The sequence below is a fragment of the Eucyclogobius newberryi genome, unplaced genomic scaffold, assembly GCF_026437365.1.
Source record: "Eucyclogobius newberryi isolate DKJ021-1_F unplaced genomic scaffold, fEucNew1.0.hap1 SCAF_4, whole genome shotgun sequence".
In the NCBI taxonomy this organism is placed as follows: domain Eukaryota; kingdom Metazoa; phylum Chordata; class Actinopteri; order Gobiiformes; family Gobiidae; genus Eucyclogobius; species Eucyclogobius newberryi.
This window is the reverse complement of record NW_027316056.1, coordinates 22,397,071-22,423,117: the sequence shown is the minus strand read 5'-3', so window position 1 is coordinate 22,423,117 and position 26,047 is coordinate 22,397,071. Positions and strand designations below refer to the sequence as shown.

General features: G+C 40.3%; 2 protein-coding genes across 2 annotated transcripts in view; one reads left to right on the top strand and one right to left on the bottom strand.

Moving 5' to 3' along the window:
• LOC140377137 (ATP-dependent RNA helicase DDX39A-like) overlaps positions 1–26,047 on the bottom strand; it is a 312,983-nt gene that overhangs the window by 284,935 nt on the left and 2,001 nt on the right. Inside the window, exons 8-9 of the mRNA XM_072462451.1 lie at positions 25,888–26,035; positions 25,770–25,788 (exon numbers count right to left, since the gene is read on the bottom strand). Coding sequence (XP_072318552.1) covers positions 25,772–25,788; positions 25,888–26,035 — 165 coding nt within the window. The 3' untranslated portion in view covers positions 25,770–25,771. The remainder of the gene's footprint in view (positions 1–25,769; positions 25,789–25,887; positions 26,036–26,047) is intronic.
• On the top strand, positions 19,937–24,832 carry LOC140377140 (CCN family member 1-like). Its single transcript, XM_072462454.1, has 6 exons — positions 19,937–20,115; positions 21,175–21,388; positions 22,118–22,365; positions 22,848–22,989; positions 23,081–23,274; positions 24,001–24,832. The coding sequence occupies exons 1-6, from the start codon at positions 20,071–20,073 to the stop codon at positions 24,304–24,306; spliced, it is 1,149 nt and encodes a 382-aa protein (XP_072318555.1). The 5' UTR covers positions 19,937–20,070; the 3' UTR covers positions 24,307–24,832.

The following is a 26,047-nucleotide window of genomic DNA, read 5'->3' as shown; positions in this document are numbered from 1 at the left end:
GGTCGCTCAGGATGCGCGTCCGAGGCATCTGCCTTAAAATGTCAAGTGTCAAATATCTTTGTCGGGGCAAATTGGACGCCGCGGTCTGAACGCAGCTTTAGATACTCGACTTCCCCAAAACACTACAATCCTTCGCCACAAACCTCTCCCACATTTAGCGCTGGAGTCGCTGGAGTCGCTGGAGTCACTCGATCCACGAGCCGAGGACCTTAGGCCTTATCATCTCATTCATGGTCGACCTGTTCTTCATCACAAACAATTGAACTTTGCTAAGTTTTTGTGAACACAGAAACCAAACAACACCTAGATAGATGCAGAATATTCTTCTTTTATTTTCTAAGAGACCATTAATTTTGGAGTATTTAATTAAATTACTGCAAGCCAGAGCTTTGGGTAATGACCAAAAGGACAAGATTGCGGATACAAGCGGCCGAAATGAGTTTCCTCTGCCGGGTGGCTGAAGATGGATGGATGTAATAGGCCAAAAGTCTAGTAAGTTAAATATTATCCCCCCTTTTGGAGTGACAGGGCTACTCCTGAAGACCTTCTACGACTCTGTGATGGCATCAGCTCCTGTACGGTGTGGCCTGCTGGAGCAGCAGCATCACTGAGAGGGAGAGGAAGAAGCTGGACAAAGTCATCAAGTCCAGCTCCGTCCTGGACTCGGTGCAGGAGGTGGGGGACAGAAGGGTTCTGGCTAAATGCTGGACCATGAGTGTCACCCTCTGCAGGACACTTTGTCCGCTCTGCAGAGCAGCTTCAGTGAGAGACTGATCCACCCTCGCTGTGTGAAGGAGAGATTTCGAAGGTCTTTCCTTCCTGCTGCTGTCAGACTCTACAACAAACACTGTTAGCCCTGAACACGTGCAATACTGACTGACTTAATCATGTGCAATACCGTCATATTCATGTGCAATTACTGTCGTACTCACATGCAATAATGTCACATTCATGTGCATATAACTGATGTAAATAGAGTGTTTATTTTACCATTATTAGTAGTATTATTTTGTCTTAGGCTAGCTGTTTTATTTAATTTTTTTCCCCTCCATTCCTTATTAAGAAATTAGAGGTTTTGTCTATAGGAGTTTTTGTTTATAAGAGTTTTGTTTATAAGAGTTCTTCTATTAAGAGTTCTTCCTATAAGTTATCTGTCCTTTTCCTCTGTATCTACCTGCGTTGCAACAATGAAATTTCCTTATCTTATTCGTTGTAATCAAGGCTCCAAGCAGTAAATTACAATGCTACAATCACTGATCCCAGGATATAAACTGAGGACACATCATAGCAGCTTATACTGGCTTTAGTCATTGGCGTATACGTTATGCTGGTGTGTGAATGAATGAGTGTGTTCTTGGTATAAAGCCTTTTGAGAGCCCTGAAGGTAGAAACATTACAATTTGATTAGTAAATTTGCCTTGATCACGTCTGTCTCACTTCCAGGCAATAGGTAGTTGCTGCTTGAATTTGGAATTCAAATTTTGTTTTTTCTTGCTACCACGCTAGCAACCTTAAGATATACAAATGACTGTGTATCTTAAGGTTGCAAATGTGGTAGTCTTTTTGTTCACTCATGCCTTGCTCAAGGATCCAACAACGATATATGGTCAAATCCAGTGCGATTAATGGCTTTTAAAATTGGTTTACGGATTGTAACAAAAAATCACAATCAAGAGATTACGTGATTGCAAAAATAATTGATAGCTGCATCTCCTAGATTAATGTGCTGCGAATTCTTGAATCATTATTTTTTTAAATCAAATGTTTCTCTTCTTCTTGGCCAGGTTGTTGTAAATAAATAAATACATTTAGGGATAATCTCAAAAGAGGTTGAAGCTGAAAAAGACAACATTTTTTTAGTCTCTCCCCCCCCCCCCTCCCCCTCAAAAGATTTAAAAAAAAAAAACATTTCTGGTATCACATACAATTTATTTAAAAAAAGAAACATTAAAACATAACTGTGGTGTCCCGTGAGGTGAGGATGTGGTCTGCTGAGAGCGAGGAGGCTCTGAGGGACTACTTCACTACCACTGTCTGGACTGAGCTTTATGACCCACATGGGGAGGACATCAACACCATCACAGAGTGCATCACGGACTACATCAACTTCTGTTTTGAGAACATTGTTCCCTCCCGGACGGTGCGGTGTTTTCCAAACAACAAGTCATGGATTAACCGTGAACTGAAGGCTCTGCTGAAGGAGAAGAAGAGAGCCTTCAGGTCAGGGAACAAGGAGGAGCTGAGGACTGTGCAGAAGGAGCTGAGGAGGCTCCTTAAGTCCTGCGCAGATGAACTGTGTGGATTTGTGGAGCATGTCTTCAACATGAGCCTGAAGCTGAGGGTGGTACCACAGGTCTGGAAGACCTCCTGTCTGGTACCTGTGCCTAAGACACCGCGCCCCAAAGACCTCAACAGCTTCAGGCCAGTGGCTCTCACGTCCCACCTGATGAAGACACTGGAGCGGCTAGTCCTGGACCACCTCCGCTCCACTGTGAGCTCAGCCATGGACCCGCTGCAGTTTGCATATCGGCCTGGCATCGGAGTGGAGGACGCCGTCATCTCCCTGCTGCACCGCTCTCTCTCTCTCACCTGGAAAAGCCGGGCAGCTCTGTGAGGATCCTGTTCTTCGATCTCTCCAGTGCCTTCAACACCATCCAGCCGCTGCTCCTGAGGGACAAGCTGGAGACGGCTGGTGTGGAGTATGACCTGGCAGAGTGGATCCTGGACTACCTCACGGACCGACCCCAGTTTGTGAGAGCCCGGAACTGTGTGTCTGACACTCGGACCTGCAGTGTGGGGGCGCCCCAGGGCACTGTCCTCGCTCCCTTTCTCTTCACCCTTTACACTGCAGACTTCAGACATGACACGGACAGCTGTGTCCTGCAGAAGTTCTCTGACGACTCTGCCATCGTCGGACTCATCACGGACGACGATGACGCGGAGTACAGAGGACTGGCGGAGGACTTTGTGGACTGGTGTCAGCGGAACCACCTCCTCATCAACGCGGGGAAGACCAAGGAGATGGTGGTGGATTTCCGCAGACGCCACCCCACTGCCCCCTCACCAGTGAACATCCAGGAACGGGACATTGAGAGAGTGGACTCATACAAGTACCTGGGTGTTCATCTGAACCACAAACTGGACTGGACTCATAACACAGACGCACTGTACAGGAAGAGCCAGAGTCGGCGCTACCTCCTGAGGAGACTCAGGTCTTTTGGAGTGACAGGGCCACTCCTGAAGACCTTCTACGACTCTGTGGTGGCATCAGCCCTCCTGTACGGTGTGGCCTGCTGGAGCAGCAGCATCACAGAGAGGGAGAGGAAGAGGCTGGACAGAGTCATCAAGAAGTCCAGCTCCGTCCTGGGCTGTGCAGGACTCTGGACTCGGTGCAGGAGGTGGGGGACAGGAGGGTCCTGGCTAGATTCACATCTATGCTGAACCATGAGTGTCACCCCCTGCAGGACACTCTGTCCACTCTGCAGAGCAGCTTCAGTGAGAGACTGATCCACCCTCGCTGTGGGAAGGAAAGGTTTCGTAGGTCTTTCCTTCCTGCTGCTGTCAGACTTTATAACAAAAACTCTTAGTACTGAACACTCGCAATACTGACCTAACCTAATACTGATGTGCAATTCTGTCATATGTGCAATTGCTGTTGGAATTCATGTGCAATTCATGTGCAATTACTGTGAAATTCATGTGCAATCTATGTGCTGTCGTGACACATATTCATGTGCAATTACTGTCGTGATCACATGCAATGGTATTTATGTATTTATTTATTTGTCTATGGGAGTTTTTATTTATCTATAGGAGATCTTCTACTGAAAGTGTTTTTCAGACTTCCTATAAGTGATCTGTTCTTCTGGATCTACCTCTGTATCCACCTGCGTTGCACCAATGAAATTTCCCCATGTGGGACAATAAAGGAATATCTTATCTTATCTTATAACAACTTAACAGTTGTTGGTTCTAATTACTGAGAATAACAAGACAAGATTATGGTCTTTAAAATAAAAGTGTTTATTCCCTACGATTACAAAACTAACAGATTAGAAACGCATGTCTTGTCCCTCAAGTTCCCATCAGACATCTATCTGGTCCTCATCCGAGGAATTCTCACACACAGGACAAAGAATATGAATATTCATAAGAAGGTGGGTCTTTTCTGGCACCTCTTGGTACCAGGCTGCACCAGGCTTTACCTTCCAGGACATCCAAGAATGTGCAGTGTGTGTGTGTGTGTGTGTGTGTGTGTGTGTGTGTGTGTCCAGTCTGCAATAACAATGATAGGTATATTAATGCAATACAATATTAAATGCTTATTAATTCCTTCACAGTCATCACTTGAAAACTTGCTCTCAAATAATGTCAAGAAATGACACATAAATCAATGCTATTCCTTTACAGTCAGAGAACATGATTCAACTTAGAATATAAAACGAGACAGAAATGTCAGACTTTGTATGGCTTTGTATGGAGGGACGACCGGGCCGTCAGGTACAACAGCCTGACGGCCCGGTCGTCCCTCCGAGTCTCACGGCGTTTTTCTCTCTAGCAGGTGGTTTTATTTCACATTATGGATTTAGGCACATTTCTCATTGGTTAACTCGACATCCAGCACTTTTTATCTTTTCATCTTTACAACTGTCTTGGTATTTTCCTTAGAGATATAAGAGCTTAGGGAATGTTTACCTACTCCCGTCCCTGGGGACGATGAGGGTAACATTCTTCACACCATTTTCATACATGCCATTTTTCTCTGCAGATAATATATATCACACAAATATAATCATATCGTTTACGATCTGGAAATTTCACTTGCTGCAGTACGACGTTGTCATGGAATCAGACATACACCGATGCTATTCCGTAACACATAGAGAACACAATTCAACTTAAAATATGAAACGACACAGAAATATCAGACATTTGTATGGCAAGCTTGGGAGAAAACGCCGGGACTGATCACGCAGGCTGTGGTAAGCAGCCTGCGTGATCCTTCTGCGTCTCACCCCGTTTTTTCCCATGCTGGTTGGTTTTATTAGATATTCTGGAATAGGCGGGTCACATTTCTCATTGGTCAGCCTCACATCAAGGCACTTGGTATTTTTCCGTAGAGATCAAGCCTTAGGTAAACATTACCCAAACTCCTCTGGGCTGTCACCCCCCCTCGGGTAAACATCCTTTGGCCCATCTTTACGACCCCTTCACAAATGCATTTTGTCACACACCCGTTCTTCTCTTAGACTAATGATGCAGATGAAATATCACTATTATGCAGATAAAATACATCACAGAAATATAATCATATATTCACATTTTATCACATTTCCCTCCTGTTTATCAAAGCATTAGTCACTGTCTCATATGCCAAACATATTACTCTTTTCAGTTTTCAACATGTCTTTCATATAGGTGTTAAAATGACACTTTTACACACAAAAAGTTTATGCACAGTTCTCAACATTGAACACACTCCTTTTCTCTCGGCCCACAACATTTCTACTGCATTACTGTCCTAAATTTTGAGTCAGATTGGTCAATCTCTGTAATTTGTGCGGTGTGATGGGAAATATCACAGAAACAAGCGGAAAGCCCTTAAACCCGCTGCTCTCTGGTCAGTCAGTTTGACTCGTCAGGGACCTCTCTGGACACCCCAATAGAATCAAATACGTCGTATCAGGTGCTACTGGGACCAGATTGTCCACTAACCTCTCGACCCTGACCCTGCGGTATGGTTCTGGGTGATGCTGATCTTTGTTCTGACCATGGCTGGCCACAAAAGGGATACATAGGCACAACGTCCCACAAGTGTCCCCACACCACCATACGTCCTCTCTTGGTTCCTTAAGAGACCTTCTTCCGCTGCTCGCTTCGGTCACACCTATGACACATATGAACTGGTACATTTCCCATCTCAATCCATAATCTCATTTACATTGCATGTAGTTATGTTGTAGCAGATAAAAAACTCTCTTAGTTAGTTAAACAACAGTGGCTGTATAATATGCCATTGTGTTTCTTCAGCTACTGTCATGTCAATTGTACATTGTACATTTCACATTACACATTTCATAACCTTTCATGTTGATCACTTATTTTCTTCCCTCTATTTTCCATGTCTGTGTAAGTTGATCGATTGTCCCGATTGTCCCGATTGTCCGGTGCATAATACAGGTGTTCAGCACCCATATTACCGTCATCGCTGCGATGATGATAACTGTTGATTCTTTTTCCACAGAGTATGGTACTCTGCGCACCGTAGCCTCTGTCTATCGTTCATCGTAGCAGAGTATAGTACTTTGCGTACTGTAGAATCTGTCTCCTCATCCATTGTAGCAGAGTATCGTACTCTACCGTAGACTCTGGACAAAACTCATACAAACGAAGTCCTGCGTCTGCGATGTTATGGCTCTGCCGCTGTGTTGTCCAGACATTTCTCTCACTTTCCCATGAGAGCACCCATGTTCTCGTCCCTCCAATGGTCGGTGTGAGGACGACACGGTGTGGCTCCGTCCACTTGGCTCGTCCACTTGGCTCGTCTCTGTAAACACCACATCTCCAACACGTTCTCTGCTGCGGTGATAAACAAAGTCTTTTCGACAATTCAGTGTATTTCAAACAGTTTTCTTGTTTACAATTTTTTTTTTTTTTGTAATTATTGATTCGGAATATTTGTTTACAAGTACATATCCCTCCTTTTTTGAGATATGGCCTTGCCCATTTCTCAAACTTCTACACAATTCCACATTTAAACAAAATTCAATAATCCAGATAGTTTACAACATTCACTAATCCAGGATGTAATCAAGGAAGAGATGGAATTGCGTCTGTCACTCCAACTCCGCAATGTCACCTCTTGACCTTTCACAGTTCAGTGGTCACATCCCTGGCTGAGCCCCTCCCTTCCTCCAAGCGCCGGGCTCGCCCCTGTGTGGGTCAATCAGTCTATGTGTCTGTAATCCGACACTGCCAAACCTATCTGTTTTACCACCATTTGTTTCAAACTCGAAATGTTTCAAACTCGAAATGTTTCAAACTCGAAATGTTTCAAACTCTAAAAGTCTGGTGTCCACGTGTGCGCGCGTATGTATGTATGTATGTGTGTGTGTGTGTGTGTGTGTGTGCAATACAAATACATCAAACAATAATAATTGTCTCAATAATTCCCCCGTTGAGCTGGCCATAAGGGTCAGTTCACAACTTAGAATTCTTCATCACACATCTAATGTAATATGTGCTAATCTTCTATATGTGCTTCAGGTGAGTTTCAAACTCAATCTCTCACAGCTGCTCATGTGGTCCTTTACAAACATTGTGTATTAGTTTGTTCTAGCAAGTCTATATGTGTATTAAAAAATCAAAATGATTCTAAACCTTCCCCTTGTGCATAAGGCACATCATTGTATCAACCTGTTTTTCCTTTGTTCCCTAATTTCTTGTCTTTTCTTTGTAACCACATCTTCCTCTCTGTCTTCCCCTCTGTCTTCCCCTCTCTCTCTCTGTCTTCCTCTCTCTCTTCCTCTCTGTCTCTCTCTCGTAATGGAGGAAACACCCATTTCCAAATTTCTAAACCTGCTCTTTCCTTCTCTCTTTTCACTTACTCTTTACCTTCACTTGTAACCTGCTTTTACTTTCTCTCTTTCTTGTAGTCTAACCATCTCTTGCCTCCGTCCTGAGTCCTATAATGTTTAAGTCCTGTTATCACTGGTTTTCATAACTTCTATAGCGTCTAAATTTAGATGATATTGTCTTATTTAAATCTATTCAATTCTTGATTGAATCTCAACAATCCTTCAGGTATTTACTTTAGAATGTCAAATTATTTCCCTGTTAATGTAACTTCTCCTATTACTCATCAGTCAACCCCCCCCTGAGGTGTTGCTGTTGGTGTCCCTGTGATCCGTAAAGATAACATCTGCTCCATCCTGAGTCCTCCAGATTCTTTGCCAGTCAATAGCCCCTTATCTCTGACTATCTTTTATGACTTGGTGTCCTGTTGTCACCCTGTTAGTTAATAAACACATGTATGTCCCATGTCCCCCCACTTCTGCGTCAATTGCCCTAGTTAATGACCCATTCATGTCTTTCCTGGGAGGGCATTGGACGTCACTATTTAACTTATTCCCTCACTTACGTCTACATGCAATACGAGGTTTCCTCATGATAATACAAATAAATAAGTTACTGAAATAACTTTTACTATCACTCTACTTACTGCCCGTTCTACTCCTATGTCCAAAAACATCAGTAGTCACCCATTTACCCATATTATCACTTCCAGGCCCATGCCTGTATTTGATTCTAAATTTAAAAACACTTCTGTCTTTCCGTCCTGTACTTTCATCTACTCATGCATTAAGTCCAAAAAGATAATTTTTGTCAAGTCCAAAAATAAAACAAAACAAAACAATACGTAGGTTTGTTCTGTGCACTCAAAAAACACAATACCGTAAAAACACAACTTCTGTCTTCTATGTCGGGGACAGGAAGTGTCACATTCCCCAAAATATTGGCCATCTAATAAAAATCTGAATTAATCTTCATCTCTTATCAAGTTTAATAAAATCTTTATAATTGATTGTTGTCAATCAAACAAAACCCTTAAAATTTGTTCTAATACTAAAATTTAAACCAGCTTGGTTTAGTTCCTAATTTATTCCTTGTGAGTGCTTTCTTCCCATTCTCCTGTTCTGTTGACCCCCCTTATCTCCCCCTCTCTGCCACGTCATCTGAGCACACTGGAAGTCTCCCTCCAAAATCCTCTTATGACTTTTCCTTTGTCTTTTTACAGTTTGGGGTGATAATTTTGGCATTATGTGGTCTCGGTCGTCTGAGAGAAATGCTACTTGCTTTACAGTCACGGTCAATGTCAAGCTTCTAGAGAAAATTCCATATTAGATTCCTCCGGACATAAACGTGGTGTTTAATGATTCACCCGTGACTGCAAATTTTAGATCTCTCAGAATAACGCCTTGTGACCCTTGTATGATTAATTGTGATTCACACTTGTTAGTTTATCACTTATTAATCCTCATTCACACATTCACACTTCTCTCTTACTTACTTCGCTCGTGCACAGCGCTTACATTCACTCATCTTTATGTCAGTAACAACTTGGCATAAGGCATCATAACTTTCTTTCCTGTGAGAAACTTAACTCATGGTGAGCAATTTAAACTCCTTTATGTGAGAAACTTATCTACACAAAGCTAACCAATATTTTTCAGAAATATTAAACTAATTGCTTAACGCCAACCAATATTTTTCAGAAATATTAAAAACTAATGCTCCAAAGCTAACAATATATTTCAGAAATATTAAAAACTAATGCTCGAAAGCTAACAATATTTTTCAGAAATATTAAAAACTAATGCTCGAAAGCTAACCAATATTTTTCAGAAATATTAAACTAATGCATAAAACGTTTTATGGCTAACTCTTTTTCACACACAAAATTTTGTCTGACCTTCTTTGTCGCCTGTGTTCTCCTGCTGTTTCGAAACGACGCGCTCTCCTCGCGGAGAATGAGGTGCGATGGGCAAAAGTGGACTTCTTTTAGCTGTGCACAGACTTCACCGATTCACCCGTCAATCTCCGCGAAGGGGCTGCTTGTCGTCCGGCTCGATAGGACCAGAAAATGTCATGGAATCAGACATACACCGATGCTATTCCGTAACACATAGAGAACACAATTCAACTTAGAATATGAAACGACACAGAAATATCAGACATTTGTATGGCAAGCTTGGGAGAAAACGCCGGGGTGATCCTCCTGCGTCTCACCCCGTTTTTTCCCATGCTGGTTGGTTTTATTAGATATTCTGGAATAGGCGGGTCACATTTCTCATTGGTCAGCCTCACATCAAGGCACTTGGTATTTTTCCTAGAGATCAAGCCTTGGGTAAAGATTACCCAAACTCCTCTGGGCTGTCACCCCCCCTTGGGTAAACATCATTTGGCCCATCTTTACGACCCCTTCACAAATGCAGTTTGTCACACACCCGTTCTTCTCTTAGACTAATGATGCAGATAAAATATCACTATCATGCAGAGAAAATACATCACAGAAATATAATCATATATTCACATTTTATCACAGACGTACGCGTTGATAAAACGATGGTAGTTTGATAGACCTTGCTCACCTCTAGTCCCTGAACACCCTTTGGTATGTTTATCAGTAGAAGTTATGAACTCTCCAAATAATGTCACCTGTCGCGGCATGTTTGTTTACTTAATCTACATGGTCCACGGGCCCTACGAGCGTCACATTCAACCGCTACGCCAGCACCATGCAGACTCAACTCGCTAAACCAGGAAGTGATTTAAACAACGTTTATGATTGGCTGCTACATTCACAACAAGCAAAGTCTTGAGTGTGTGATGTCATGGATGTTGGCCTAATGCTCGTTGCTGAGAGAGTTTTTTAGCATTTCCAAACAATGACTGCCAACGATGTATTGAAGCTACAAAGCAACAAAAATACGAAATGTAGGTACAAGATGATCCCTTAGGCTTCATTAGGCCTAATTAACAAGACCTGAGAACGGCAAACAGAGGGGTATATTCTGGCCCACAGGGGTTCAGTCTGGCCTGGGCTACTCTAACACACACGGGTATAATCCGGGTATAATTTGTGCATTTTTTTTTTCTTCCTAAAACTGAACCTTAGCAACACCCATAGATATTGTTGTATATGTTTTACATAATGAATTCCATAGACAGACAGACCAGTATTGAAAATCCATTAAGTAATCCTGTCATCCTGAAAAGTGCATTTTGGATGTTTTTTCATTGGCTTTCATGTACATTTTAATGTTTGTACGTGTTAAAACACAACATTTATTTAACACACTATTTGTTTTTGTCCTTGATGGTGTCCTGGAGTTAGTCTCATTTGCATCCGGAAATCCTCCCCTAAGCCTGCACTGAATATCAAGTTCTACTTTTGCATCCTTCCCACAGAACATCGGGAAGAGTCATATGAGCCACATCTATATAGAACAATGGAGGTAACAACTATTTTTGTTATCATTTTTTCCAGCTTTATTGGTGTGGCTGTTGGAAAATACTTGTACATCGCAGAAAAAAAAACCTGGGTTGAAGCTCAAGAGCACTGCAGACGCCATCACACTGATCTTGCTCAAATCAACAGTCAAAGTAATCAGGACCAAATTCTACAGGCTGCAGCAGCAGACTTTACCTATGGATGGATTGGTCTGTATCTAGCAAACAAGACAACAAAGGTGTGGAAGTGGTCTGGAGCAGATTTGGTGACATACACAAACTGGATGAATGGACAACCAAATTATTGGCGCGATAATCAGAGGACGGTTGCAATGAACGCTGAAGGATTGTGGAATGACTATGTTGAAGACACAAAACTTCCATTTTTCTGCAGTCAGCTTATTGTGAAAAAACGCTTATCCTGGGAGAGAGCTTTGGAGTACTGCAAAACTAAGAGTAAAAGCCTCACTGACGTAACATGGGACAATGAACTGCACCTGGTGAAGGGTCAAATGCAGATTGAAGGAGTCAGCCTGGTGTGGACTGGACTGCGTTTCTTAGGAGACCAGTGGCTGTGGGTCAGTGGAGCCCCTCTGAAGTCTGACACGCCTCAGGAGATCAGTCTGTGTCCAGTCCAGGATCGCTGTGGAGCGTTAAACTCAAAGGGACGGTTGAAGAGCTGGGACTGTAATGAGGAACTCTACATCCTCTGTGATTGACACAGCTTGTTTCCTGCCCGGGTCAATTGATCAGCTCAGTGTGTGTGTGTGTGTGTGTGTGTGTGTGTGAGAATTTAAAGGCGCTTTTACAATATAGGGCAAAACTAAATTTACTTCATTACATGCAAAAATCGAGTACATGAAATAGTTGTTTTCCAAGTTTCTAATGTGAAGCATTTCCTCCATGATATTGGTCCAATGTCTGGATGCAAATTGAATATACAAAAATCGGAAATGCTCTCTCACTGGCGACCCCTTTGTCCTTTCGAAAGACTTAACCATTTAAATGGGAAACGGAACTCCTTAAAAATGTAGGTGTGTCCGCAAAAAAGAACTAAGAGCAATCTTTGAAAAAAAAACTACCGGTATACTCCTCTTTTCTCCACTATAAAGAAAGAATTTTATCACATACTTAATCTAAGTCAAAGGATTGAAACAATAAAAAATAATGTTTTGCCCAGATTTCTCTATCTATTCCAGACTCTCCCAATTTCCATCCCCAACCGGCTGTTTGATGAGTGGAATAAAACAATCTCCAGATTTTTATGTCAAGGAAAAATCCTGTGTCTGAAACTCAAAAGAAAAAGGAGGCTGGGGCTTAACTTCTCTGAAAAAGTACTAATTTCAGCTCAAATCAGTTGCTCTGCTGGTGTGAGCCAGAATATGAAGCTCAATGGAAACAATATTGAGATTAATGTTGTGCCGGGGGTTCCCGTACAGGCTTTTCTGGCAGATGGCGAGTGTTTGAGTCATTTAGAGGAAGTTAAGAATCCCTGGGTAAAATCTGTGTTCACAACATGGAAGGAGCGAATCAAAACATACAAACTAGACAAAGATGTTAAAATCTTAAACCAAGGTTTTGTACCAAAGAGAACTGAGATTCAAGGTTCTGGATTACAAAAATGTGTAAAGGTTTTTCACCAGATTGTAAATGATAATCACATGAAAAGCTTTGATATGTTGAAAGAATCCTTTGGCTCGGAGGAACAGGACTTTTATAGGTATTTACAGAAATTAAACAAAGTAATGACCATTGAAACCTCTGACTGAAATTTGTCTGGACAGCTGCTCTACTAAATATTTAAAACAAATGGGGAAAAAGAAGGTGACCTTGTTTTGTTAGACGAAGAATGGGAAAGAGTGTGTACATCTGTGGAGAATCTCAACATCACATGTCTGGAGGGGACATTGTAGGAAAAATGTGTCAAAGTGCTCATTATTCACAAGGAAATGCAGACTGTTGGAGAGCAGCCATGGGGCAAACAACGATCTACCACTAATTGTTACTCAGAAATATTGGACTGAAATGAACACTGCACTGAGACTGTTTTGGACAATTTCCCTCCCTTTAAACTTTAGAAGTAAGAATTTGGGCCTCAAAACTGCCATGGACACAATAAATGGATAACTTTGGAATATACTCCTGGCAGCGGGGAAAATGCCATCACTAGAGGTGGATGACACAGACCTCACCACCGACCAAGGACTGGACTGACATTGTGACAGATATTAGCCAAATGGAAAAATTTACATTCAGATTTACGGTAATTTGAAAATTGACTAATTTCAGGAACTTTAGACTAAATGGGACTTGTTGGACTTTATATGTTGTGATTTTGTTTGTCATTTATTTTATTACTATTATCATTATTATGATTAGTATGAATATGATTATCTTTGTTTTGCTCTTTTATTTTGTATAGACTTACCTCTTTAAAGACACACTATTATAGGATAAGAGCTGGTACAACAACTCTGTAGTTTACTATTTTAATGGTTTTATTGTCTTTGCATGTATCATACTTCTATATCCTATTTTTGATTTCTTACATAGGTTTGATTTAAATTCCATTTTGTGTGATTGTAATTCTAAAGTTCTGTTGTCTACTTTTGCTGCGTTCCAGTTGTCCTTGGAAGTCTGATTTTCTGAGTTCCGACTTGTAAATTCACACTGGAATTCCTCCTTGGAAACTCGGGCAACATTTCAAAACTTCTGAGTTTAACCACGTTAGACAATCCAACATGGCTGCGCCTTGCATTTGAATAAAGTTTAACATCCGACAGGTATTGATAGTTTATTTTACCTTTAGGTTCTACTGTTGTGCAGCTGTCTATGAAACTTTCTGAAATTGTTTTCTCATTTTAACAACGTGACCACACGAGAAGTTCTGACCTCTGAGGACAAAGGAAACGCAGCACTTCTTGTAACCATGTTTTTGAAATATTCTGTACTAAACCTTTTCCAAAAAAAAAAAACTATGTATCAAAGATCAGTCTATGTTTTATTTCTATTTATAACTTAAAATTCTGGTGGATCCAATAAAGTGGCTAGTAATTGTTGCTGAAATAAAATGTGCCCTCAGCACCAAATCAAATAAAAGGTGTGTGTTTGTGAATGTTTGGCCTAAAGGTGCTGCTCTGCTTCCTGCTTTTGTTTACAAGAGCAAGATTTAAACAAGGTTTACAAGTTCCTGATTTGACTTTGCAAATGCTCTGAAGACAACTTTTCACGAACACATTTTCAAAACAAATGAATCTCTTCAGATCTCGGAAACTCTGCAAAGACGACCCAAGTGGACTTTGATGGGAGATCACTGGGAATACAGTGTTGCAGTGGGGGGCCGCAGTGGTGGGCCACATTTGGGCTGAAGATCATACTGTTGTTGTGTCGTTGAGCAAGACACTTCACCCTCATTGCCTCCAATGTCCACTAGTGTCAAGAGTGTATTCTGTCTCAATATAGTAATACAGACCAATACATTGTCATGAATTTTGAATTGACACATATATAGTTTATGACCTGTAGTGTGTGGCTCCCTCTGTTGGAAAAAAGAGAAAGGTACATTTTGGTGGAGGCAATTCTTTGTGATTCAAAAGCAAACACCCAGTTAAATTAGGCTGGATTGAGTTAAAATATACTTAATTATCATTTTTTTTATAATCTTATTTCAGGCTTTTTGGATTAACATTTTTATAAAAACATAAAATGCAGTAGGCTTATAAATATGAGGCATGTTTTTATCTACTTTTCCAGCAGGGGGAGTATAACGAATAGCAGAAAGTTGAGATCCCTTACATATCATTCTCAGTGCCCTGATGCACCAATAGGGAGCTACAGTCAGCACATAATACTGTTATTTATAATATTCTGGTCCTTGGTCATTTTTTTTCATGTCTGTTCGCTTCCTTCTCTCACAACCACTGAAGAAACCAATCATTCACCAAACTACTTTCAAACAAAACAGTTATTAGCTATTTTACACACTCACATTTTGGTAATTGTGTTTGTGCAACACATATTTACACTGGTTGAATTATGTTCACTATGATTGATGTGATGAGCGGGACGGAATTACACACACTGTGAACAGAGTTAATCTGTTTGAGTTTAGAGATTTATTTAAATTAGTTGATTTATTTATGTTATTTTTATAGAGTCAGGGACAGTGCACAATATGCATTAATCTTAACAGGAGAGATGTACCAGTTTGTGGCCAAATAATGATTACAGAACTAAAGTGCATTTTACTACTCATTTCAGTAAAACATTATATGTTCAAGACTTAGCTAAACATCTTGCCTAGTTCTTCCAGTTTGACTATTTTGAAGTTTAAAGGCCACATTTTATTTAGTGGTTGCTATTGAAGGAATTTGGAGGTAATTCTACTGTTCTCACAGCTAACTTTTATTAAAGTAAAATATAAACAAATACATTTAATTTAAAGTGGATGTTTTTAATTACTTCTGTTTGTTTTTTTATTTGTTTTATTTCAATATTTATGATGCTCAATTAGCATTAGTGTTAGCATTGACCCACAAACACCCTTTGTCAACACAAAAGTGTCCACCGTTTGTTAAGTCTTTAATGATGTCACGCATTTGAGTTTATCAGCGCCTCGTCTTGATGATCGATGAAAGTTGATATGTCCAATGAGAGCACAGAGAAAACCACGCCCAGCAGCCTCGTGCAGACCAAAAGGGTTGAATTGGAAACTCCAACGCCATTCGACACCAATCGGACCTACGCAGTTTTCCGAACAGGCCTAGTGACATCCACCAGCAGTTCACTGTCCACTGTCAGTATCTATTTTTATTTTAGCGTGACTTGGCAAAAAACACATAGGAATGGAATTGGACCGGAAGTAGTGACACAGCTTGAGTTATTTGACAAATAAATATTTAGGACTGGACAACACCTAAATATTGTGCATGTTTAGGGTTCAGGGGGGTAACCAGAGTCTGGAGGAAACCCACCCAGTGAGAAACATGTAAAACCCACACAGAAAGGCCCAGGTAACAGGAGCAGGAATCATGAAGCTGAGGCCGCAGAGATCACATGTGCTGCTGCTTAGAAAACTCAATTACCAGGCAGCACTTTATTATCACCAAACAAAGTCATAAAAATAGGCAAACCTGTCATATGCACGTATGTACTTTATTGTAAGATGAAGCTTACTCAGTCCAGATGCAAGGGTCATGTCACAAGTCTAAGGTTTCTGTGCTTCATATAATAAATCACCCCCCCTTTAGGAGAGTACTTTTTAAGAATAGTTACTTTCACCCTTGGGCCATAGCAGAACAGACTATTTTTAAAGATACATTATGTGATTACCTTGTGATCCATATTTTTGTTTAAGTTGTAATACAAAAGAAGACACTGTTGGACTGAAGTAATGACTAACACTATTTTGCCCAGACTTGGTTTGTTATGATTATAATCCTATGGGAGTCATAAGTCTGTGCCACTCCCAAACCAGATCAATAAAGAATTGCATCACTTATTGTACATGGTAAAACTCTCATAGACAACACAGGGTTTGGGTTAAATAAAACAATTACAGAAAACATATATTTTGTCACATAATTTAGATTTTAAGAAATGTATATCAAAATAAAATAAGTGGTAAAATGTGATATGAAAATGTATTTAATGAATTAAACATGTTTTATGATGGTTCCTGTTTCTCACTAGTGTTGAGGATAAAAACAGCAGCAGTGGTAGGATTGTAAAAGTGTGTGTACTGTTACTCCAGACGATTAAAATAGCTAGGCCACCATGACTGTGTCCCCTCTTGCACTAGAGCTCTGATTGACAGCTTCCTGCATCGCTTTTTTATTCAAACTTTCTTATATTTTTCACTGAAATCCTATCCCACAGGTAGTGGACAAACACAGACGAGGGAGCCAAACCACACACCATCTCACACCATCTCACTTCGATGTGGCCCGAGACTGTCACAAGCTTGTTATTTATTGTTCCACAAACAGACAGTTGTATTCAATCATGTTTAATTCTTGTGTATAGTATGTCATTCTTATAATTTGCATTGGAATTTTGTTATATATATTGTTATATTGTTGTTGGTTGGGCAGGGAAACCATTGTTGTATTAAAAAATATGTGTTTGGTTGCAAGAGTCGGACCTTTGTCACTTCAACAAAGGTGATTCTGGATTATCACCACATGTTGAAAGCAACAGATGTCCTTCTTATATGAGCTGCTTCTAAAAACAATAATCTACCTAACCACTGCGAGACGGCCATTCTTTCCAACTGACCATATCCTCCCCGTTCCCATGCCAGCACCATGTGACTCGAAACTGCCAACCCAGCCAGACCTCATGGTGTAAGACAAAGTACTCACAAGTAATTTATTTCATTTATTTTAAATAGAAATGTACAATATGTGGAATGTTAATGTGGAACGAGTAGGATGAAGACCCAGTCCTATTTAACCCCTACGCCATTCTATTCACAATAAATTAATACAAACATATCGGTAGATGGCCACTTTTAATTAACTTACTTTTTAAATAATAGTAATAATAAATATTTATTTATTCGTTTGTTTGTTTGTTTGTTTATTTATTTATGTTAGGTGCCATAACATGCTTTTTTCACGTTTCGTAGTGTATCCTAAGTGTATAATTGATAATAATAAGGGTTGTGCAACACCCTTAACATAATAGTTAATAAATATCACCCAGACCTTGGACCCCCTCACCAACCCGGAAATGCAGACGGCTTGGTTTGATATTCGCCCCCACCCTTGCGAAGAGCGATCTGGCTCCCCCGCCCAACCCGTGACGTAGTCTCAGAGCGCGTGTGTGCCCCGCCCACCCGCGACGTAGTGTTTGCCCCACAGCTGTCTGCTCCGCGCTGCGCTGATCCTGCAGCGCGACTGAGTGAGAAACGATAGAACTTCAGATCAACATTACTTTGAGACTAAATAAATCTGGTGTTTATTCTACATCGTGCGCAGAACAGATATATCTATGGATATATATATATATATATATATATATATATATACAAAAGTCTTTTCGCGCTCTTATTTTCTGGTTTTTCGGTATCGGATAGAACTTCTCTCCGTTTATTTTCCTGCTGCATCAACTGCCACATAAACCTTCACCATTGTGATAATAGTAAAGAGTGCGATATCATTAATGACGTTTTGGGCCTCTTTGAACCGTGTTTCGTCGTAAATCGAAGCAGAAAAACTCCGGAATGGGCTTGTAGGGAGACAGCAGCGCGGAGCCGGGGGGAAGGGGGCGGGAGGCGGGAGGGGAGGGGGGGATGAGGGGGGATAATGACGCGGTCTTGCCTCCACTGCCCGTCAGTTTGGAGATTTGAGGAAAGGAGATAAGATAAGATAAGATAATCCTTTATTGTCCCACATGGGGAAATTTCATTGGTGCAACGCAGGTAGATACAGAGGTAGATACAGAAGAACAGATCACTTATAGGAAGTCTGAAAAACACTTTCGTATAAATAAAAACTCCCATAGACAAATAAATAAATACATAAACACCATTGCATGTGATCACGACAGTAATTGCACATGAATATGTGTCACGACAGCACATGGATTGCACATGAATTTCACAGTAATTGCACATGAATCACAACAGTGGACAATTGCACATATGACAGAATTGCACATCAGTATTAGGTTAGGTCAGTATTTCGAGTGTTCAGGACTAACAGTGTTTGTTATAAAGTCTGAGAGCAGCAGGAATATAGCAAAACACTGCGGGAATCAATCAAAAAAACACTCTGGGTACATATATGAAGCACAAATAGCAATGTAAGAAGGTTAAAAGCTCTGAAAAGTCGATTTTGCATGTTATGGGACCTTTAAGTAATGTACAATTAAAAATGTTTTTGTACATTTATACTTAAATTAGATAATATTTTAATTTAGTTGTAAAAAAAATGTTCAGCATAGTTATAGGCAAAGGCTGCTTAAAATGCGTCTCTCACTATCCACAGCTAAAACACTCACAAAAACACACTGTTACCACAACTATATTTTGTTTTGTGCATAACTAATAGCGCCTGTAAAACAAATTAAATATTTTAGTTTTTTAATAGTCCTAATAATTCAGAAGCTCCTTTGTAGTATTATTATTTCTATTTTTGTAAAATAACTTAAGGCATTAAGGCGGTGTAGGAATTACCCCAGACTTCAAGGAAATACTTCAAAATCAATGAACATAAAGTGTTCTCATTGCCTTATAATCTGACAAATATTTCACTTTGACTGCAATGTTTTAACAAGGTATTTAAAGGTTGTAACAAATTCACCTTTAAAAAACTGAAAAAAACCCTAAATCTTGAATTTCAGGAAAGCACTATTATTTTAAAGATACTTGTTCTTGTTCATGATGGTGGAACTCTCAATTGAGCATTACAATACTTAAGAAGAATTATCAGATTGTATTGAAGATAACAATTAGAGAAAGACATAGTTAGAAAGGACTAGAAAATGATAGAAGTTGTTTTAGGTGGGAAAGCACAAAGAGTGATTTCACATTAAAAATACTTGATGTTCAGCCCTGGCACCTACATTTGTCAGTAAAACATTAAAATCCACTCCCTTTTCCTTGACGTGTGTGTCTTTATTAGAATTGCTAAGCTGTCGGCGTGTTCCAGCAGCTGAATATTTACCTAGTGTTACAAGAGCGGCGCCCTCAAAGACAGGAATGTGCCCGAGACCGACTTCAGAGCATGTCACGTTTAAATGTATGACCCATAAAATAAACACAGTGCAGACCTGCTGAATTTTATGAATGGCTGTATTAATTTCAGACGACTCCAACCAATCAGCCCTGTATCCTTGTGGTGAAGCCCCGCCCACTGGAAATACCTGCCTCTGGTTGGCTGGGTGAGTGGAGAGGGGCATGAGCTCTGCATGCTCTTCAGGGTATAAAAATGGATTTGCATGTTTTGCAAGTCAAGAGTGAAACGAGGATTTAGATCAAGACTTAAAGGGCAAAAAGGTACAAAAATAGGCCTGTCATGGATTAATTTATTTCCATTCTAAGGTGATACAAACATGTTTTGGATCTATATGACTATAACAACAGCTCTCGTCACCCAGGTAAGACATGTAAACTACTGTTATAGTTTAGGTGATTATATTTCAGTAAGTTATTGTTAGTGACTTCCTCAACTGCACATCTTTGTCACAACACCCGCTCCTGTCTATATTCTGAAGCATGTCTATGAACAAAAGCCAATAATTACAGTTGGCTGGGTTGATTTGTCAATGCTGGTAATTTGCATGTCTTGTCATGTCGACCTTTTGTGACTCTCCTTTGCTTCACATTGGCACAAGTTGGCTCGAGTGATGAGCCATGAATCACAATCCTATGGAGACTGGGCACGCAATGTTGAGCCGTCTAGACATTCAAGGCCATCATTTGAAATTGTGCAACCTGTGTTAGATGGAGGGTCATGTCTACCTGTAAAACCATGGAACATAATACAATAGAAAACCTATACAATCATTACTATTATTGGTATGGCATGAAAACATTTATTTCATTACACATTGTTTTATTGCTGAGAAATATACATTCTTACTGTGAGCAAGGTTGCCTCTCCCTAGATCTGAACTGTAATTTGGTCTAGGGTCAACTGCTTTTCTCCATGAAGATGCATACTTTAATGCCACTCCGAACATTCCGGGTGAAACAGCCTCTCCATGGTGGCGGACCCTTCACCAAAAACATTACATACCTTCAATAAACATCACAGGATGAATCGAGAACAGTGGTGGAAGGAGTATTCACTTTTGTTAAGTAAAGTAAAGATACAGGAGCAAATAAATACTTAGTACCCAATAAAAAAAAAAGAAGAAATTTTTAGGCAACAGAAGCCATTTTTATGAATTTACACTTTTTTTGCTCAAAGTCAGGACTTGAAATCAAAACTTTTGGACAGGATGTACCCATGAAGGTGCTAAAAAGTAACACCTTAAAAGTAGCCACTGTTTACTTTTGTACTTTCCACCACTGGTCTACAATCGCGCTTCTTTGATATTGACATTCCAATTACTTACCACGCAATACAGTCAAATGTCCAGGCTTCTTCATTCCTCCAGCTTTATTTATAATGTCTGTAAATAGAGTTTGTATCATTATCCTCTGCCCTCCAGGTGACTGTGAGCTGCCCAGCCCGATGCCAGTGCCCCGGAGAGCCCCGGGTGTGCCCCGCCGGTGTGAGCGTTGTGCCCGACGGGTGCGGCTGCTGTAAGGTGTGCGCTGCTCAGCTCAACCAGGACTGCAGCCTACTGAAGCCCTGCGATCCCCACAGAGGCCTGGAGTGTAACTATGGCAACGATGTGACCACGGCTGACGGCATCTGCAGAGGTCAGCGGATGTAGTAGTACCAGGCTTCCCCAGCGACAGTGTAGAACGGGTCAAACGCAGAGGACAAATCGCCCTATGGGAGCGATAAAGTGTACCTTACCTTACACGTAGCCAATTGTACAAGGAGCAATAGTAGTAGCAGAGTGGCAATGCTAAAATGTTTTGGTGATGTTAGACAAAGTATTTTCTAGATTTGGGCTTTACACATCCACAAACTACCGTACTATAAGTTGCACCTTTTTTCATAGTTTTGGCCAGCGTCCGACTTATTCTTACATTTATACTTATACTGCGGACTTATGTGATGTGACTTATATTAACTTATATGTGATATTATTTATTATTTTCACACTTGCGACCGCATTTCATACTCCAGTGCAACTTATATATGTTTTTTTCTTCTCTATTATGCATTTTTTGGCTGGTGCGACTTATACTCCGGTGCGACTTATACTCCGGTGCGACTTATAGTCCGGAAAATACGGTAATATATGAAAAAAAACACTAACCAATGACCACTTACACTTACTTAACTTACATTAAATTGCATAAAGGTTAGATTTGGCTTTTCTTTTGGGGGGCAACAAAAACATCTGTCTTTGTTTTGGTTCAGTTCAGTGATGTTTTCCATTTACACCATTTTTATACCCATAACTGTGTCTTATCGCCTCCTGTGTGCCAAGAACTCCACTTTGGCTTCTATTTCACTGTTTGTTTACTTTATTTTAGCCAAAGCCGAGGGGCGCACATGTGAATACAACGGCAGGATGTACCAAAATGGTGAGAGTTTCCGAGCTGGTTGCAAACACCAGTGCACCTGCATGGACGGCGCTGTGGGCTGTGGTCCACTGTGTAACAACAAGCTGCCCGCGGCCTCCCCCTCGTGCCCCTTCCCCAGACTCACCAAGACCCCAGGGAAGTGCTGCTTCACTGTCGACTGCCACAAGGGAACCTGGCATCTCCCATGGAAAAGCAAGGTTGGTGAAGTACAGCAGGATGCCACTGTGCCATTGTGTATTATGTACTTAAAATAGTCTTGATAAAAATATAAAAATAGTCCAGTTACGTAATCAATTAATGTTGTATACGTTTCATATAATGTCAAAGAACAAAGTAGGGCACACAAATTGAAGAATGGAAAAGGTCAAAGATGTTGAACTGTCATGGCCAAAAACCACTCAAATTTTATCTTCTAACATATGTTCAAGCAAAACTAATTGCACACATGCAAATACCAGGAATACATTTTAAAGTATTGAGTTAAGTAACCATATCTATATGACCCCTGGATAAACATGCAATCAGAAGAGAATATGTAATCTATTTCCCAAATAACCAAGTTATCTTATCAACCCTAAGCAGAATACATTGCTTATTATAGTGTTATTGTCCTGGATAGTTACAGCGTTACTTTACAGACGCACAGCCTGGTCCTGTGTTCAATCTCTCGTTGTGACAGGTGCCTCAAGCAAAAGAGTACCCACCCAGACGTGGGTATTATTCAGTCCAACACAAGCCAAACAAGGAGCTGAAGCAGCCCAATGACCTGAAGGATGTCAAGACTGGCAGGAAAAATCAATACAGACTTCACCACCTGCCAGGTATGACGCAAACAAAGTAGAACTTGTGCAATAGTACTTCATATATAAGGACTGAATCAAGCTGAAAACATTATGTGTTTTATTTATTCAGAGAACAATGTAATATTGAAAAGGATTAAGGAGAATAACTGTCCAGTACAGACAACTGGTTGGTCTCAATGCTCCAGAAGTTGCGGAGTGGGCATTTCATCTCGAATCACCAACAAAAACCCAGGGTGCAAACTGCAGAAAGAGACAAGAATATGCACCATACGACCCTGTCACAGCCTCATTGTTCCCACAAAGGTAATAAAATCTCAACAAAGACACAAAACTGACTTGTAGTTATTAGTAAATTTCCCTAACTGCTTTATTCTTATTGCATGGTTGTTTTGTATACACAATCGTAAGTCCTCTTGAACAGGACCGAAACTCAAATGGATTATGTCTGGCCCTGTGTAAACACACCCTCATCACTAGAGCTGTCCTAATCCTTGATTTGAGGGAAAGAGTTGATCCTCTCCGTGGTTTGGGAAGTCCCGGTCCAGTGGGAACAGAACAGTGCGCATTTACTCAGATGTTGCTGGTGGCAGCTAGGCGCCTTTTTAAATATAGTCTTGACTCTTGGCATTCCTGCTTAGCAACTGTCCAGAGGACAGAGGACTCCTTTCTATATTTATCTTGAGACACACCACAGAAGTTTAGACTATGTTCTGCTGAGCCAATAATGAGTGGCTTTTCAAAATATTCAACTGAAAGGTTGTTGTCATGTAACCATTTTCTGTTTAGTATGGGTATGCTGAGTGAGTATTATAAAAATGTATACGAGGCTATTATTATTTATTATTAATATTAATATTATCATGCACTGCTTTTAACAGCTGAGAAACGGCCTTTTGTTGATTTTGTTTTTATTATCAAAATTATAATAAAATCAACATTTTCATTCATACATTGTGAGTTGTAAATTCCAACGTGGAATTTATAATATTATAAATTATATAATATATATATATAATAATTTCTTCACAGAAAGATCTGAAGTGTTCACCAACCCAAAAGGCTCAAGGACCACTGCGCCTGTCCTATGGGGAGTGTGTAAGTGTCAGGCTCTACCGGCCCAACTACTGCAGTGTGTGTACCAACGGGCGCTGCTGTTCACCTCGAAAAACACGCACTATCCCAGTGACCTTTGTGTGTCCCGACGGAGAGCGCTTCCAGAAGTCAGCCATGTTCATACAGTCCTGTAAATGCAGCACTAACTGTGGCCATCTCAATGAAGTAGCTTTGCCTCCTCAACACTGGATGTATGGAGACACACATCAATTCATTGACTAGATCTTGCATTTTCCATTTGTATGGAAAACTGGACATGGTCCCAGACCGCCTTGGTTTAATTCAATGTCACACTGTCATTGTGACAAAATGTGCAAAGACAAAGGGACAACGTAGAAGCACAGAAATATTAAACTCTTTGCTAAAGGCACTCAAGTTGTGAGATCATCTCCCCAGGAAGAATCGAGAGCAACAAAGCACTTTGCACAGTGATCTTACTGATCACCTCATCATTGACTTGCATGTAAAGTAGTACAAGTACACAGTATGACAAGGCAGCACTTGTTGACTGCTGTATAGTGTAGGAAAGTTGTTTTTGTATTGAATTCATTATTGATATGACTGAATGAGTGTATATATCTACATTGACTTATCACATTGTGAAACCTGACTGAAGATAAGAGTAAGAAATTGGACCAATACCAAATATATTTTTGTGCTTAAACAGATCATATTGTCCTAAACATTAAACTTGCAGATGGTTTTGTCTACAAATAAATAAAACTGCATTGCCAGTGGCCACTAAGCTTGAATTTATTTTAGTTTTAATGTTATAGAATTTGACTCCGTTTCACGTCATATTTTGTATTGTCTGCAGCATGACCAGGCTCTGCGTTCAAATTTAAGAGACAAAAGTAACAAAGGAGGTATAAAAACTTTATTTAACCAAAAACTAATATATATTAATAGATATCTATATATATATGAGTGAGAGAGAGAGAGAGAGAGAGAGAGAGAGAGAGAGAGAGAGAGAGAGAGAGAGAGAGAGAGAGAGAGAGAGAGAGAGAGAGAGAGAGAGAGAGAGAGAGAGAGAGAGAGAGAGAGAGAGAGAGAGAGAGAGAGAGAGAGAGAGAGAGAGAGAGAGAGAGAGAGAGAGAGAGAGAGAGAGAGAGAGGAGAGAGAGAGAGAGAGAGAGAGAGAGAGAGAGAGAGAGAGAGAGAGAGATGAGAGAGAGAGAGAGAGAGAGAGAGAGAGAGAGAGAGAGAGAGAGAGAGAGAGAGAGATGAGAGAGAGAGAGAGAGAGAGAGAGAGAGAGAGAGAGAGAGAGAGATAGATAGATAGATAGATAGATAGAGATATATATATATATATATAGATAGAGAGATAGAGAGATAGAGAGATAGAGATTATATATATAGAGATAGAGATAGGGATAGAGATAGAGATTATATATATAGAGATAGAGATAGGGATAGAGATAGAGATTATATATATAGAGATAGAGATTATATATATAGAGATAGAGATTATAGAGATAGAGATAGAGATAGAGATAGAGATAGAGATAGAGATATATATCCATGATTTCAACATGAAAAACAATAAAACACGCTTGCAAGATGATCAAATAAATTACCTTTATAAACTTAACAAATGGCAGGAGCATGACTGTAAATTGAGGTATTTTCTCTCCTCCCTAAAAACATAGAAACACTATAAAGGCCATAACGGTCGACAAATGAGGCGCTCATCTGGACTGCTCAACTGTGTTAATTAAAAAAAAAAAAAAAAAAAAACACACATTAGTTTGAAAACACAGGATACAGGCAATTTTACCGATTGAAATATCCATAAATAACTCACTGTAAGAAGAAATGTCAATCTCCACTGGAAGCTCTGGCACATTGACCTCAAAGCGGTCTTGAACATCGTTCAAAGTCTTGGCATCAGTTTCGTCTGACACAAATGTGACGGCAAGACCTTTGGTTCCAAACCTTCCTGCGCGGGCCACCTTCAGATTCAG